Source organism: Cynocephalus volans, chromosome 11 (assembly GCF_027409185.1).
Source record: "Cynocephalus volans isolate mCynVol1 chromosome 11, mCynVol1.pri, whole genome shotgun sequence".
Lineage (NCBI taxonomy): Eukaryota > Metazoa > Chordata > Mammalia > Dermoptera > Cynocephalidae > Cynocephalus > Cynocephalus volans.
The window spans coordinates 63500928-63514918 of NC_084470.1; the positions used below are offsets into that span (position 1 = coordinate 63500928).

Below are 13991 nucleotides of genomic sequence, written 5' to 3' on the forward strand. Positions count from 1 at the left end.
GCGGCGCCGGCGCAGCGCGCGCTCGCCGCGTCCGGAAGGGGTGCGGCGGCCTCTCGGCCCGGGCCGCTCCGCGCCGAGGAGCGGGGCGCAGGACGTGGGCACCTGCTCGCTGCACGCACGTGCGCGGGGCGGCGCGCGCCGCGGCTGCTCTGCTCACGAAGGGTCCCGGACGGCGGGCCCCGGCAGGCGAGGACGCCCCACCTTCCGCACCGTGGGAGGGGGCCCGCGGGCCCGCCCCTTGCCCGGGGCGGCGGGGCTGGGGCGGCGCTGTAGGAGGCGGAGCCCCGAGGGGGCGGCCCGGGGCGCCGGGATAAGAGCGTGGCGGGCCACTGGCAGAGGCCCCGCATGGTGGCGGGCGGTGGCCTGGCGATGGCACTCGTGCTGCTTGGCCTGGCCGCGCTGTGCGGGAGCGCCGAGCCCCGAGAGCCGGTAAGCCCCCGCCCGCACCTTTTGCCCGCGTTCCCGTCGCTCGATCCCGGGCCAGCCCACGCTTCTCCGAAAGCACTCGGGGACCGCCGTCTGGAGGGGGCATTGAATGCACCCTCTGGGGGCAGCCCCGATGGGCCTAAGACCTCCATCAGCCCGGTAGGCATCAGGAGTGAGAGTGCTTGAGTCAGGCGCGTGGGATTTAGACAGACGTGGTCTCAAATGCCACCCTGTGCCTTTGGTTCAGTAACACACGCTCGCCTCCCTGTCCTCAGTGGCAAAACGAAGGGTAGCGCCTAGCTCGCCGGGGTCTGCTAAAGAACAACGACGCGGGCTCGGCCCCGTGGCTCACTCGGGAGAGTGCGGCGCTGGTACCGCCGAGGCCGCGGGTTCGGATCCTGTGTAGGGATGGCCGGTGCGCTCACTGGCTGGTGGTGCACACCACGCCCTGCCGAGGGTTGCGATCCCCTTACTGGCAAAAAAAAAAAAAAAAAAAAGAAGAAGAAGAAGAAGAACAACGCGGCCTGCAACGCAGCGGCAAAAAGCCTGGCACGAAGTTGGCGCTCATCATTGCTATTGCCTGGGATCTGCCCACCTGTTGAGATGCAAGAACTGATTCTCCATCAGCACCGTTTTTTTGTTGTTTTGTGTCTTGGCCATACTGATTGTCTCGTTGATTTGCAAAGGCAGGTTTCCTTTCTTCCCCAGTGACTTGAATGATTGAGGTAATCTTCTGGGTCACTAAAGAGGAAAAAACTTATCCCTAAAATAGCATTGGAAATTATATACCTGCCCTCTTAGCATAGCACATAGCAGAAAAGCATGGTGGCTACTGGTTGATGGTGATGGAACAACAAACGCTATTCATTGTTTGCTGATGTCTTCAGCTACGATCCTTGCCCTCAGTCTCAGTTCAAAGGCCCCCTTGGCTTTTTCCGCTGGAGGAGACATTCATTCCCTTGCAGTCGTTGCTGTAAGGCTAACAGTTTGAACTCTGCAAAGTTTAGAGCTGTTGCTTGGCTTCTTCCTAAAACTTGTCTCACCAGCACTTTGACAAGAACTCAGCTCCTAGTGTGGTAGCTTACTTGTTTTTAAAAAATGTCTGATGATGTCCTTTAGAGTTCAGTTTTAAGAAGGCAACAGGAGTGATTGACCATTTCGCTCTAATCCAAATTACTCCAACCATAAGATCTTGCTTTCTGTCTCACAAGGCATTTGGAAAGATGAGATTCCAGAGCTGGTGGACTTATCACATGGCATTTTGTCACCGGAACTTGCTGCTACCTAAAACTTAAATTTAGGTTCAGTGTTTTATTCCAAAACCAAAGTACTAATTATTTTTTCTTACGAAAGGACATGAACAGTTAACTTCAAAGGGTGTAGTACTGGCATTTCTTGGACACTGATAAATGTATTTGTTTTTTTGAAAGCACTTTAAAAAAGATAACATGATGAAATCACAGTTGCTTCTGGTTTTCTAAATATCTCAGATGAGTCCTTTTGTATCAGAAGAGAAATTATCTTAAAGAACCTGGGGAAGGTACCACGGACTGCATTCATAGCTTTTTCTGTTCTTCTTCTTAGCACAGCCAGTCCTTAACCTGGTGATACTCAATAAATACTCCGAACTGTCCTGAAAACCTAGTTAAACATTAGTGTGTGAAGGGGCCTCCTGATGGCTCAAAAGTCATCCCCTGCTTGTAGCAGGGAAGGTGACACCAGAGGCAAGTGGAGACCTATCTCTGGTCTTCAAGTGAGGTAGTGGGCCGGCTTAAGGACCAGGTATACTGATGGCCAAACCATGGCTCATCATAGCCTATAAGGGGCAACTTAATTTCCCCCAAGCTATGAAGTGAAACCAGCTCATCTTTTCTTTGAAAGTTTGTCACTTGTGTATACATTAAAGGAAAAAGATGGTGTTTTGTCTAATTTGGCAAAGGAAGACTTGTAGTTTGCTGGCTTCAACATGACACTTGTTTTTTTTTTCTCTCCTGCAGACTATTCAGTGTGGCTCTGAAATTGGTAGGTGCATTAGGGAACAGGTATTTGGGGCTTTACACTAAAAGCCAGTCAGACTTTTAGGGGGCCCAAATCCAGGCAATGGGTCTTTGGAGACCAGGCAAAGGGTGAACCATTGCTTTGTTAGCTGAGGCGGATGAAGTCTCTATCTTCTCAAGGCAGAACTCTGGGGGAACGAAGAGGTGTTTCAGATGGGCTGGCCTCCTGGTCAGTCAGGGAGAAACAGGGAGAGTGGGACTTACATGTGGAAAGTGATGCCTGCCACTCTGCAGTGGGAGATCGAGTACCATGGAAGGGAGGTCGCTTAGAGTTGGGACCAGGAAGCAAATGTTTTATAGAAGAATGGGTTTTTCAGATGGTAGCATTTAAAGAAATGTGGATAGGGAGCGTGAGCTGGAGGAGAGACAGTACCAGCAAAGGCTAGGAGGTGGGAACGTGGGGGTTGCGGGGCAAGCTTCTGGAGTCCAGGGCAGAGGCATGGGGAAAGCAGGACTTACCCTAATAAGTGTGTCAAATATACTAAATACATACATTCATACATACACAGGCACCTGGAGTAGTCTCAAGTGCTCTATAAGATGGGGCCAGGACGTTGAGAGTATTTCTCTGAGGTCAGCTTCGCATTGGCTATCAATCAGTCAGCACCAAGAAATGTTTGGCCTGCCTTAGCAGGAAGAAATGATGAATTGTGAATGGGGGATGGATCAGGGTGGGTCACTGAGAGGAGATGGCATCAGCCTGGGCCAGGAAGGGGAGCAGCGTGGGAAGTCTTGCCTTTTCCCAGGGCCATCTCCAGAGTGGATGGTTCAACACACTCTGACCCCAGGAGACTTGAGGGACCTCCAAGTGGAACCTGTTAAAACCAGTGTTGCAATGGAGGATTATTCAATTTTGATGAACATAAGCTGGATACTTCGGGCAGATGGTAAGTTTGCATCAATCAAAGATAAGGCCTAAAGTGTCTACTAAACCGGAAATGTGCAGACTATATGACCCACTAATTCCACTCCTAGGCATACCCAACAGACATACATACATACATGCACTGAACACCATGTACTAGGATGTTCATAGTAGCACTACTTCTAACAGCCAATAATTGGAAAGTACTCAAATGCCCAGCAGTAGACTGGAATTACAAATTGGAATCCAACACAGCAATGAGAATGAATGATCTATAACTACAAACAGCAGTATGGATGAATTTTGTCACAAACACAGGAAGCCAGATTCAAAAGGGTTCATGCATTTATGTCTGTATGCATACCTACAGTCGTACATTCCATATGATTCCATTTACAAAAGGTGAAAAACTAATCTGGTGGTTACAAATCAGGACAGTCTGGCCATTTAGCTTAGTTGGCTAGAGCACAGCCTTATAACACCAAGGTCACGGTTTTGGATCCCTGCACCAGCCAGCTGCAAAAAAAAAAAAAAAGAAAGAAAGAAAAAGAAATCAGGATAGTGGTCACTTTTGAGGTAGGAGTGACTGAAAGGAAGCATGTGGGGCACTCCTGGGGTGTTTCTTGACCTGTGTTCTGGTCACATGAGTATGCAAATTCATCATGTGGTACCCTTATGATCTGTGTACTTTTCTGTATGTTTGACTTCATGGGAGAGGGTAGGATAAGGCTGGAGATGATTCCCCCCCCCCCCCCCCGCCAAGTTTGGGAAAAGCACTGGCTTAGGTAGACTACTTTTCTACTTCCCAAATGGCACTATGAAAGTCTTGGCATTCCCCAAGATTATACTGCAAGGCAACTTGTGAGTTTTTTCTGAGATCCTAATGCCCATGTTTGTGGTATTCATCTGCTAAATTCAGTTAAATTCTGTCCAGTCAAGAATCCATGAGCATACATAGAGATGACTTGGCTACACTCTCCATGCCATAGGGTTTTCAGAGGGGTTGGGGGGCAGGGGCAGGCAGGCACAGGCACAGTGTCAGGGGAATCCCAGAAGGAACTTTGTTCCATCTGAGTGGGATGGGGACAAAGAGGACAAAGACAGGGGCCCTCGTGAGACTGCTTTAAGGATTTGGCCTCATACCTAGCACATAGTGAACTCTTTGTTAGCTGTTGTTATAGGCTTTGGTGCATGAGTTGGACTTCAAAAGAGTAAGACTTGAGAGGTAGGGAATGGGAGGAAAGGAAATTCCAGGGAGAAGAATCAGCATGGATAAAGGTGCAGTCACAACAGGCAGGGTTTGGTGATAGTACCTGAAGGGTCTTTTTGCCAAAGCAGGCCTGTTATTCTTAAAAGAGACCCAGACCAGAACAGTGCAGAACTACAGTCACCTTTTCAGGTATCCTGTGAAATTCAGGCTGACCTGTGAGAAGGAAGGACCTTGGGCTTTGGAATTTGAATTCATATCTGCTGCTGATGAGCTATGTAGCTTAGGCAAAAAAGCTTCCTGAAACTCCCTAGGCCTCACTTATCTCATCTGTAAACTGGGGACAATGCTGCCTACCTTTTAGTGCCATTGTGATATGAACTGAGATGAGGCACGTAAAGTATCAAGCATCAAGTCAGTCAAATAGTAAGTGCTAAATAAACAACTTCTCTCACGCCTGTCTCTGCAGCCAGCATCTGCATGTTGAAGGCCACCAAGATCTGCGTGACAGGCAAAAGCAACTTCCAGTCCTATAGCTGTGTGAGGTGCAATTACACAGAGGCCTTCCAGAGTCAGACCAGGCCCTCTGGTGGCAAAGTAAGTACTTTTAGGCACTTGGCCAATTGTTGTTGAAAACTGGGCCCTTTTTGGGGAGGCATAGATGATGTGCTGCACAATAGTCTGATGAGCCGCCACAATGCTGAGCCTAGAGAAGGATGCCTGGCTTCAAATCCCACTTTTGGCCACTTCTCTGCTTTATGCCTTAAGCAAGTCAGCATCTCTGGGCCTCTATTTCCCCATCAGCAAAGTGGGGGAGCTGGACTTAAATTATATCCTGGCTCTAAAATTTTACACTTCTCTGATTGTGTGAGTTACATTGGCAAATTGTGAGGGGCTCATGCCCTAAGTAGTCATTGGCTAGAGACATAAGTTTCAGCAGTAGAATGAGGAATGAAATTATGAATGAGGAGAGCAGCACACAAAGATACTGTTTCTACATTACACAGTGTTGTGGACATTACACAGTGTTGTGGAAACTCAGGGCTCCTTGCTTTGCCTTCCAGTGGACGTTTTCCTACGTAGGCTTTCCTGTGGAGCTGAACACACTCTATTTCATTGGGGCCCATAATATCCCCAATGCAAATATGAATGAAGATGGCCCTTCCTTGTCTGTGAATTTCACCTCACCAGGTAAGCGTCCTCACTCGTCTGTTACTCTCTGTCTTGCTGGGACACCTGCTCTGGGGTATGTGGTTTGGTACAGACAGCCTGGGGAACAAGGTCTTTGGCTTGCCAAGTCTGTTTCCCCGTTTTTAATATGGACACAGTGGTGACCGCACCTCATTCACTGAGAGGAAAGAATGAAGTCAGGTAAGATGTAGGGAAAAGCCCATCCCTGTGTGTCAGGCACTGTGCTGAGTACTTGACATGTGTCATCTCACTCTAGCCTCCCAACCCCCCCAGGTTAGGATAGCCCCATCTTACAGATGAGGAAATCGAGAAGTGATGTAACTTGCCCTGGGTTACACTCACTGAAAATTAAGCTGACATTCAGACTCTGGTCCTTCTTGATCAATGCAGTTTGGCTGCTCTTTATGTCATTGATGCAAAATATTTTTTCCAGTCTCAGCTTTCTAGTGGGCTGTGTGTAGCTGGGTCTCTGAGGATCTATGGACCCCAGTGGGCTCATCCCCTGAGCTGTCTGGGAGAGGCAGAGTGGTACGGAGATGAATGCTGGCTTCCTGGCCCAGCTCTATGACACAAGGTCAATTCTCTAGTACCATGGCTGCATTGTCACACGTGCAGCCACGGTGAGGACGGGACAGTATCATGTGTTTGAGGGCCCATCTGGGTTGGGCCACCTGTTCTATACTCCAATCCTGTCATCTGTCTCAGGTGAGGTGTCAAAGCTAAATGTGGCAATTTTCAATTTGTTTTGTGGTCCAGGGTGTTTTTGGTGCCACACCATTTACTACACAACAGTTTCCAGCTTTCTTGGTAATACCAAACTTCACTTGGCTTTTAAATAAACTTTTTTATTTTGGAATAACTTTAGACTTACAGAAAAGTGGCAAAGATAGTACAAAGAGTCCCCATATACCCCTCATCCAGTTTCTCCTGTTAACATCATCATCATGGTACATTTGTCAAAACTAAGAAACGAACATTGGTACACTTGTTTTAACTAAAATCCAGGCTTTATTTGGATTTCACCTGCTGCTTCGTTAATGTCTTCCTTCTGTTCCAGTTGCATTTAGTAACTTGTACTTCTTTAGTCTCCTCTGGTCAGTAACAGTTTCCTAATTCGTATTTCATGACCTGGACAGTCTTGAGCTCTGGCCAGACATCCTATAGAATGTCCCCCAATTTGGGTTTGTCTCATGATTGGACTGGGGATGTGGGTTTTGGGGAAGACTACCACAGAGCCGTGGGGACCTTTCTTGTCGCATCCTATGCCACATCGCTGGTGATGTTCACCTTCATTACTTGATAAAGGTAGTGCCTGCTGGGCTTCTCCATGTAAATCTACTATTTTTCCCTTTCCCAACTCTAGTTTTTGGGAACAAGTCACTAAGTCTACGCCATCCTGGGGTGGGCGTGTGAGGGTAGGTTAAGATTTATGCTGTGTGGGCCGGCCTGTGGCTCACTCGGGAGAGTGCGGTGCTGATAAAACCAAGGCCATGGGTTCGGATCCCATATAGGGATGGCCGGTTTGCTCACTGGGTGAGCGTGGTGCTGACAACACCAAGTCAGGGGTTAAGATCCCCTTACCGATCATCTTTAAAAAAAAAAAAAAAAAGATTTATGCTGTGGAAGGGGCAATAGCTTCGTATATTACCAAACCTCATTTTAAAAGAATGGCCGATTTCCTAGTCTTCTCTTGGAGATCACAGATACTGTTTTGATAAAGATTTTATTTAAATTAGTCTTGAGATATCACTTCATGGGCAGATGACCTTATACTTAACAGTAAAATATAGTGTCCCTTTTAAATGTGCTCTCTTACTTCTGAATGTTTTGGCAAATCATTACAAGTGTGGCATGCATGTGTGTGTGTGTACTTTTTGGCAAGGGGGTAGAGCAGAGATACCTTTTCCTAAAAATGTAAAATCTTTCATTCAAATTTCCAGGCTGCCTAGACCACATAATGAGGTATAAAAAAAAATGCATTGATGCAGGTAAGTAAATACAATATTTACTTTTGTTATTTGAAGAAAGTCATAACTTGAACCAGCACAGCTCTGTCCATCTTTTGACAGAGGAAGAAATGGAGGCCTAGAGGGGGAGCTGTGTGTCCAAGTCTCCCAGACAGTGAAGGCAGAAGCCCGGGGCTCCTGCTCCCCAGCCAGCGCTTTGCCCACTGAGTCAAGCATCCTGTCCAGGGAAGGACAGACTCTTACTAGAATTATGTAGTGGAGCAATAGTCACATAAAATCACCTCACCGCCTTGGACAAGTTAATATTTTAGCCCCAAATGTACTTACAGTAGCACTGATTGAATGGGACTCCTATGAGCCATTTCACCTGTTCAGACACCAGCACCTCTGACCTGTGGCCATGGGGACCCTGTGAACCTTCTGTTCGGATTAGCAAACATTCCAGGTGGGAGTGTTAGCTGAAGGAATGAAATAGAAGCATGCTCTCAACCTGTGTCCTCAAAGGGTCACCTTGCACATGCTAGACTATTAGAACCCACTGCATTTTGAAATAAGCCCCCTTAAGATACTCCCTAGTGTCCAATATCCAAAGGACGGTGTAAATTTCTGGGTAATATGGTTTTGGGATACTTATAAGGCTAGTGGGATAGGGGGAATCAGTCCTGATCTTTTAGGCACCCTTCGCCCCACAAGACATCCCTATGTCCCCTGTCAGACTGAGGTGTGTGCGCTGTCCTTGTTCGAGGGCAGACTGGAGCATCGAACTTCCTCTCTTGCCTCCTATCAAGAGAAATGTATAGGAGTGTGTATGACATGAAGGGGTGTGAGGTCTGAGGGCCTTGACTTGAACTCCTAAAGACAGTTCTGAGCCAGGGCCTGACATGGTTTCCTAGGTTGGAAAGATAATTCATGCTATTATGTATCATGTTCCTGAAAATCAACCTAGTCCTTATTTACAAGTCACATCGACGAAACAACTGACTTTGTCTGACAGAGTCAACCTGTCAGTATCCTCTAAGTTATGAGGCATTTCCTTCTTTCTTTGCATTCAGTTAGGCTGGCAGAATGGTCTAATGGACGAAGCTCCTAAAACAGAATATTCTGGTGGTTGCAGTCCTGATCCAGAATTCACTTGCTCTGTCATCTTAGATACTCTGTCTCCTAACCTGTGGTTCCTTCTCCCCATCCTGCACAGGAGAAAATACTAACCCTAACCCCTAATTCAAAACAGAGGCTGAGAACAGAAGTGAGCAGTAGCTCCCAGTCTGTGCCTCCTACCACCCTCAGCCCAGGGAAGCTATTTTTAGCCAAGCAGTGGTATAGGCCATAAACTCTCTTGGGCAGCAGGTGCCTTGAGGCTCTGGGAGCTATGATAGAAAGTACACCGCACCGTATAGGAGAGTCCCTAGCTCTTGGGTATGTAGCTTGAGAACTGAGTTTTATTTCTGTAAAGCCCTTCCGGGGACTTAAATGAGGGAAGAGTTAGCAAGTTCATCCACATGAACCTCTTTCAACCCATAGGAAGTCTGTGGGATCCAAACATCACTGCTTGTAAGAAGAACAAGACGTCAGTAGAAGTGAACTTCACAACCAGTTCCCTTGGAAAGAGATACATGGCTCTTATCCAACGTAATGGCGTAATTGGGTTTTCTAATGTGTCATCGGAGGTACTTTTCCCTTCGTTCCCTAATATCACCCCTAACTTCAGCCTCCTTACTTGTGGAAGGAAAATGTGGACACTTTAGGATTCTCTGAATAGGTTCTCTTGTGAGAGAGCACAGGACTGTCTGTTGTCCAAAATGTGCTATCTTGATTAATTAGACACATAAAAACCAGCCCCTGTGGGCATCCTGGGTTATGTCTCTGTGAGTCTAAAACCAACCGAAGGTAGAGGTTTCAGGAGCATGAACTGATCCCTTGTTCACACATAGTCTAATGTATTGCACGTCGGTGTGGGAAGTGGCTTCTTCACTGGCAGTCTCCGATCTGCTTGCTCTTGTGACTCATAATTCTTGACTCTCATTTATCTGCACCAGAACAAACTGACACGAACTTCTGTAGTGATTCCAGTGATGGAGGAAAGTGAAGGTGCTGTGGTTCAGGTAAAGTGCGGTGAGGTGTTTGGGGAGGGGAGGGACACTGGACGACTGATTGTCCACCGTGAATCGCCTCTGATGAGTCCTGTCAAGGATGTGGTTCTTTCCTCTCAAATTCGCTTCTGCCGGTGGTCCTGTATGAAGTGACGTCCATGGGGGACTCCTTCGTTGCAGTCTTCAGTGGTGAGGTCAGGAAGGTGACCTTGCAGTCATGGGCCCTTATGCTTATATTAGTGGCTGCTGACTTTCCAAAGTGCTTTTATTTCCAATTTCTGTCACAGACCCTCAGAGTAATTCTGAGTTAGAAGTACCATTTTATTTCCCAAGCCTCAGTTTTAACTGCAAAATGAAGCTGCAAAGAATTTGAAATTGGAAGGTTTGGGTTCCAGATTAGTGCATGAATTTTGAAAAGTGACTGCCTGTTCTCTTGGGGCCTTAGCTGACTCAGCTAGAAAACAGGGAGTTAGGCCAGTGCTTGTTCTCGGGGCTCTTTCAGTTTATGATGTGGGAACACGGAGGGTCCCAGGAGCTTTTGTTCTTCATTGCCTGGAACATGAAGGCAGTGCTTAGACACGCCACAGGGAGCACACACCTGTCTGCTTACTATGACTGCACCCCTTTTCCAGGGAACCAGACTGTCATAGTCCCAGGGGACTTGTACACCATGAAGCACTGTCTGAAGACAGTAGCAGCACTACTATTTTTCTGGAGGAAATATTTGTATGTGTATTAGGATGTAACCCAACCCCTTTAGATAAGGAAACCAGTACGTTAGTAACATGTACAAAGTTTAGGTTCAGAACCCTGGAATCTTAAAAGGCATTTCAGTCTTGCATCATTGGTTTGGATTTCTGGGCTTTGTTGCACAAGTGTGACCAATAAAAAAATGTCCATGACAATGCTGGAGGTAGGGCTGAAGCCAGAAAAAAAAGGAAAGTGAAGTTTTGATTGAAGTAGGAATGTTGAGAGTTTGCTCTGAAGCATGGCGAGAACTTTCTGAGCCTCTCATTTTTCCTTAGGTGATTCCATATTTCCCGACTTGTGGCAATGACTGCATCCGACGCAAAGGAACTGTTGTGCTTTGCCCACAAACAGGAGTCCCCTTCCCTCTGGACAACAGTAAGTGCCCATCATTTTCACAGGATGATCAAACAGGTCCAGGACACGAAGGGCCCATCAATGTCCCCCCAATCAATATGTCGCAGGGTGTGTCCATGTGGGGAGTGTGATGGGAGTCCCTGCCTGTGTGTGCTGAACTGGGGTGCAGAGAAAGCTGCCAGTGCTGTCCCAGAAAACAATAATGAAGGCTTTATTTATAAAACCACTCACAACCCTTTATAAAGCAGGATACACAGAAGGGAGAGAATAAACAGTGCAAAATGGATGTTCAATGTGCCACAGGACCTGCTGGAAAAAGTCAGTGGTGTAAAAGAACAGGGTGAAATGTGCATTTCCCTGCACTCTGTTTCTCTTATCAGTCTCAGCAGCCCAGGCCCAGCTGTAACTGTGACTTGATGTGGTCACCCAGCCAACATTTGGATAACAAATTAGGAATACTGGCACCAAAAGACATGCCTCACTGGTGCCTGAGAGCATCATGTTCTGGAACATGTCTCTCTGGATTTAAAGATGTGTCAATTCTTTCTTTATAGGTGGACAAATAAAATATTTCCACGACTAGGCCTGGGGTGGTGTCAAAGGTTGAATGGTGTTATTCTTAGAATCTCAGCCATACCAACTAAAGACCACCCAGGTGCCTAACAGTTGTGACTTCTGTGTGGGCACAGTGCCTTATGGACACCCGAGCACTTTGGTGTGCTTGAGCTCACCTGATCCTCGATGTTTCTGTGAGAGGGTGGCATTATCCCCCACATATGTCAGCCCAACAAAACAGCCTTTAAGAATGCCATCTATGCATACTATGTATGTAAGTAAATGTATCCAGAATAACATCAATTCCTCAAGGAACAAAAAACCAAATGTAAACTGGTTACCACAGTGAAAATGCCTGTGCATTTAAGGAGGAAGAAGCCAAAGAGATCTTAGAGGGCTGTTTGTAACTTTTTTAACTTAATGGGTCCCATATGCCTTTTGAGAATCTAATAAAAAACCTGGACACTCTATGGAAAAACACACCCATCAGCAGGCTCCCCAACGGTCTTCTGACCCTCGGTTTTAAAGGGATTAAGCTACACTTGTACAAAGTATAGAGTAAAAATCTTAGTTTTCAAATAGAGATAAATGTGGTTATGTTTGGACAAAGGTAAGCAAGCTTTGTTTTCTTCAGACACACGTGTGCTAGGAGACTGGCTGCTTCTCCTTCTGCCATCTCTGCTGGTGGCCGCATGGGTGCTGGCGGTTGGGATCTACCTAATATGGAAACATGGTAAGGGTTATAATTCTCCAATGATATCCTAATGAGGAAATAACATTTTGAATTTTCTTAAACGAGATTCCTCCAGAGGCAATCAGACATTGGCATTTCCCAGTTAGACAGCATTTATTTAATGCCCTAGAGCATTCCTATGGAGACTGATATGATAACTGGATCACACCTGCCAGGTTAAAGCAGGGTCAGGACTTCCAGATCTGGTGTCTACTACCTGTTTTATTTTTACCACTGAGGCATCTACAAGTACCAAAATAGGCAAAAGATGGCTGATAACAAATTGCATTTACCTGCATAGGTACTCTGTGCTAGTTCCTACTCTTTAAAAATACTTCTGCTAAGGCATAAGAGAAATATTCACTTGGATTCATATACTCTCAGAGAACTTTGTCAGCTCTAAAACTGAGTATCTGAATACAGAAATCAGAGTATTTATATAAATACATTTAGAGGCAGACCCATTAAAAACCTCTACTTCCCCTCCTTTCCACATGTAGAAAAGGAAATACAAACACAACCTGAGTTGTTTGTGACACTGTAGATAGAACAAAGTTAACTCTCTGTTCTAAGATAAGAAAGCCATGTGGCACTTTTACCTCAGAAATACTTATATTTAGGGGATGCTGTTTAACCTGTATAGTTTCACACATTGTTTCTGTTTTATAGCACCTTATAGGGCAAGATCCAGTTAAGTTCCAGGGGCTGAAATGGGACACCACTTTATGGAACTATAAAGAAACTCTACCACCTGCAGGTAGAAGATGGTACTAACTACTGAGTTGACCCAACTCAGAATGTGATATGCAGTGCAAAGGTCAGGGGTCTCTGTTTACACCCAGCACTACAACTACTAAAATTACAACCTCCACCTCAAATAAAGTACCTAAAACCTAAACAGTTTCCATGAATTTACTTGAAAAGATAAGGCTTGATTGACAGGACTGGTTATTGATAGGGACTTAGAAAGTACATCTTTTAAAACATTTTGAAGGTTTAAGCATTAATATGTTTCAGGTGATGTGTTCAAAAGGTCTATCAGGGTATTCTTCCTGTTTGGCAGTAACAAGGTCCCTGGTGCTCAGCACGAGATCATTATTTATCAACGATAGTTTACACTAGAGTGAAAGCCTATTTGCTGTTCACAGATATCAAATGCTTTTCTCCCCCAACAGGAAGAATCAAGAAGATTTCCTTTTCTACTACTACTCTCCTGCCTCCCATTAAGATTCTTATAGTTTACCCATCTGAAATATGTTTCCATCACACAGTTTGTTACTTCACTGAATTTCTTCAAAACCACTGCAGAAGTGAGGTCATCACTGAAAAGTGGCAGACAAAGAAAATAGCTGAGATGGGTCCAGTGCAGTGGCTTACCATGCAGATGCAAGCAGTGGATAAAGTAGTCTTCCTTCTTTCCAATGATGTCAACAGCACGTGTGACAGTACTTGCGGCAAGAGGGAGGGAAGCCCCAAGGAGAACTCTCAAGATCTGTTCCCCCTTGCCTTTAACCTTTTCTGCAGTGATCTCAGAAGCCAGACTCATTTGCACAAATACATGGTGGTCTACTTTAGAGAGGCTGATACCACAGACAATTATAGTGCCCTCAACGTCTGCACCAAGTACCACCTCATGAAGGACGCCACCGCTTTCTGCACAGAACTCCTCCATGTCAAGCAGCACGTGTCAGTGGGAAAAAGACCACAAGCCTGCCACAATGGCTGCTCCTCCTTGTAGTCCACCCATGAGAAGCAAGAGACCGAGAAGCCTTCCTACCCTACCAATTTCAGGGAAA

The 13991-nt window shown here is 46.2% G+C and overlaps 1 protein-coding gene across 1 annotated transcript; it reads left to right on the forward strand.

Annotated features, from left to right (window-relative positions):
• The first annotated feature begins 369 nt into the window (after window positions 1-369).
• Window positions 370-13933, forward strand: IL17RB (interleukin 17 receptor B). The gene is made up of 11 exons (XM_063113489.1): window positions 370-429; window positions 2424-2448; window positions 3230-3370; window positions 5025-5152; window positions 5620-5746; window positions 7687-7734; window positions 9235-9372; window positions 9736-9815; window positions 10829-10928; window positions 12097-12195; window positions 13371-13933. The coding sequence occupies exons 1-11, from the start codon at window positions 370-372 to the stop codon at window positions 13931-13933; spliced, it is 1509 nt and encodes a 502-aa protein (XP_062969559.1).
• The last annotated feature ends 58 nt before the right edge of the window (window positions 13934-13991 follow it).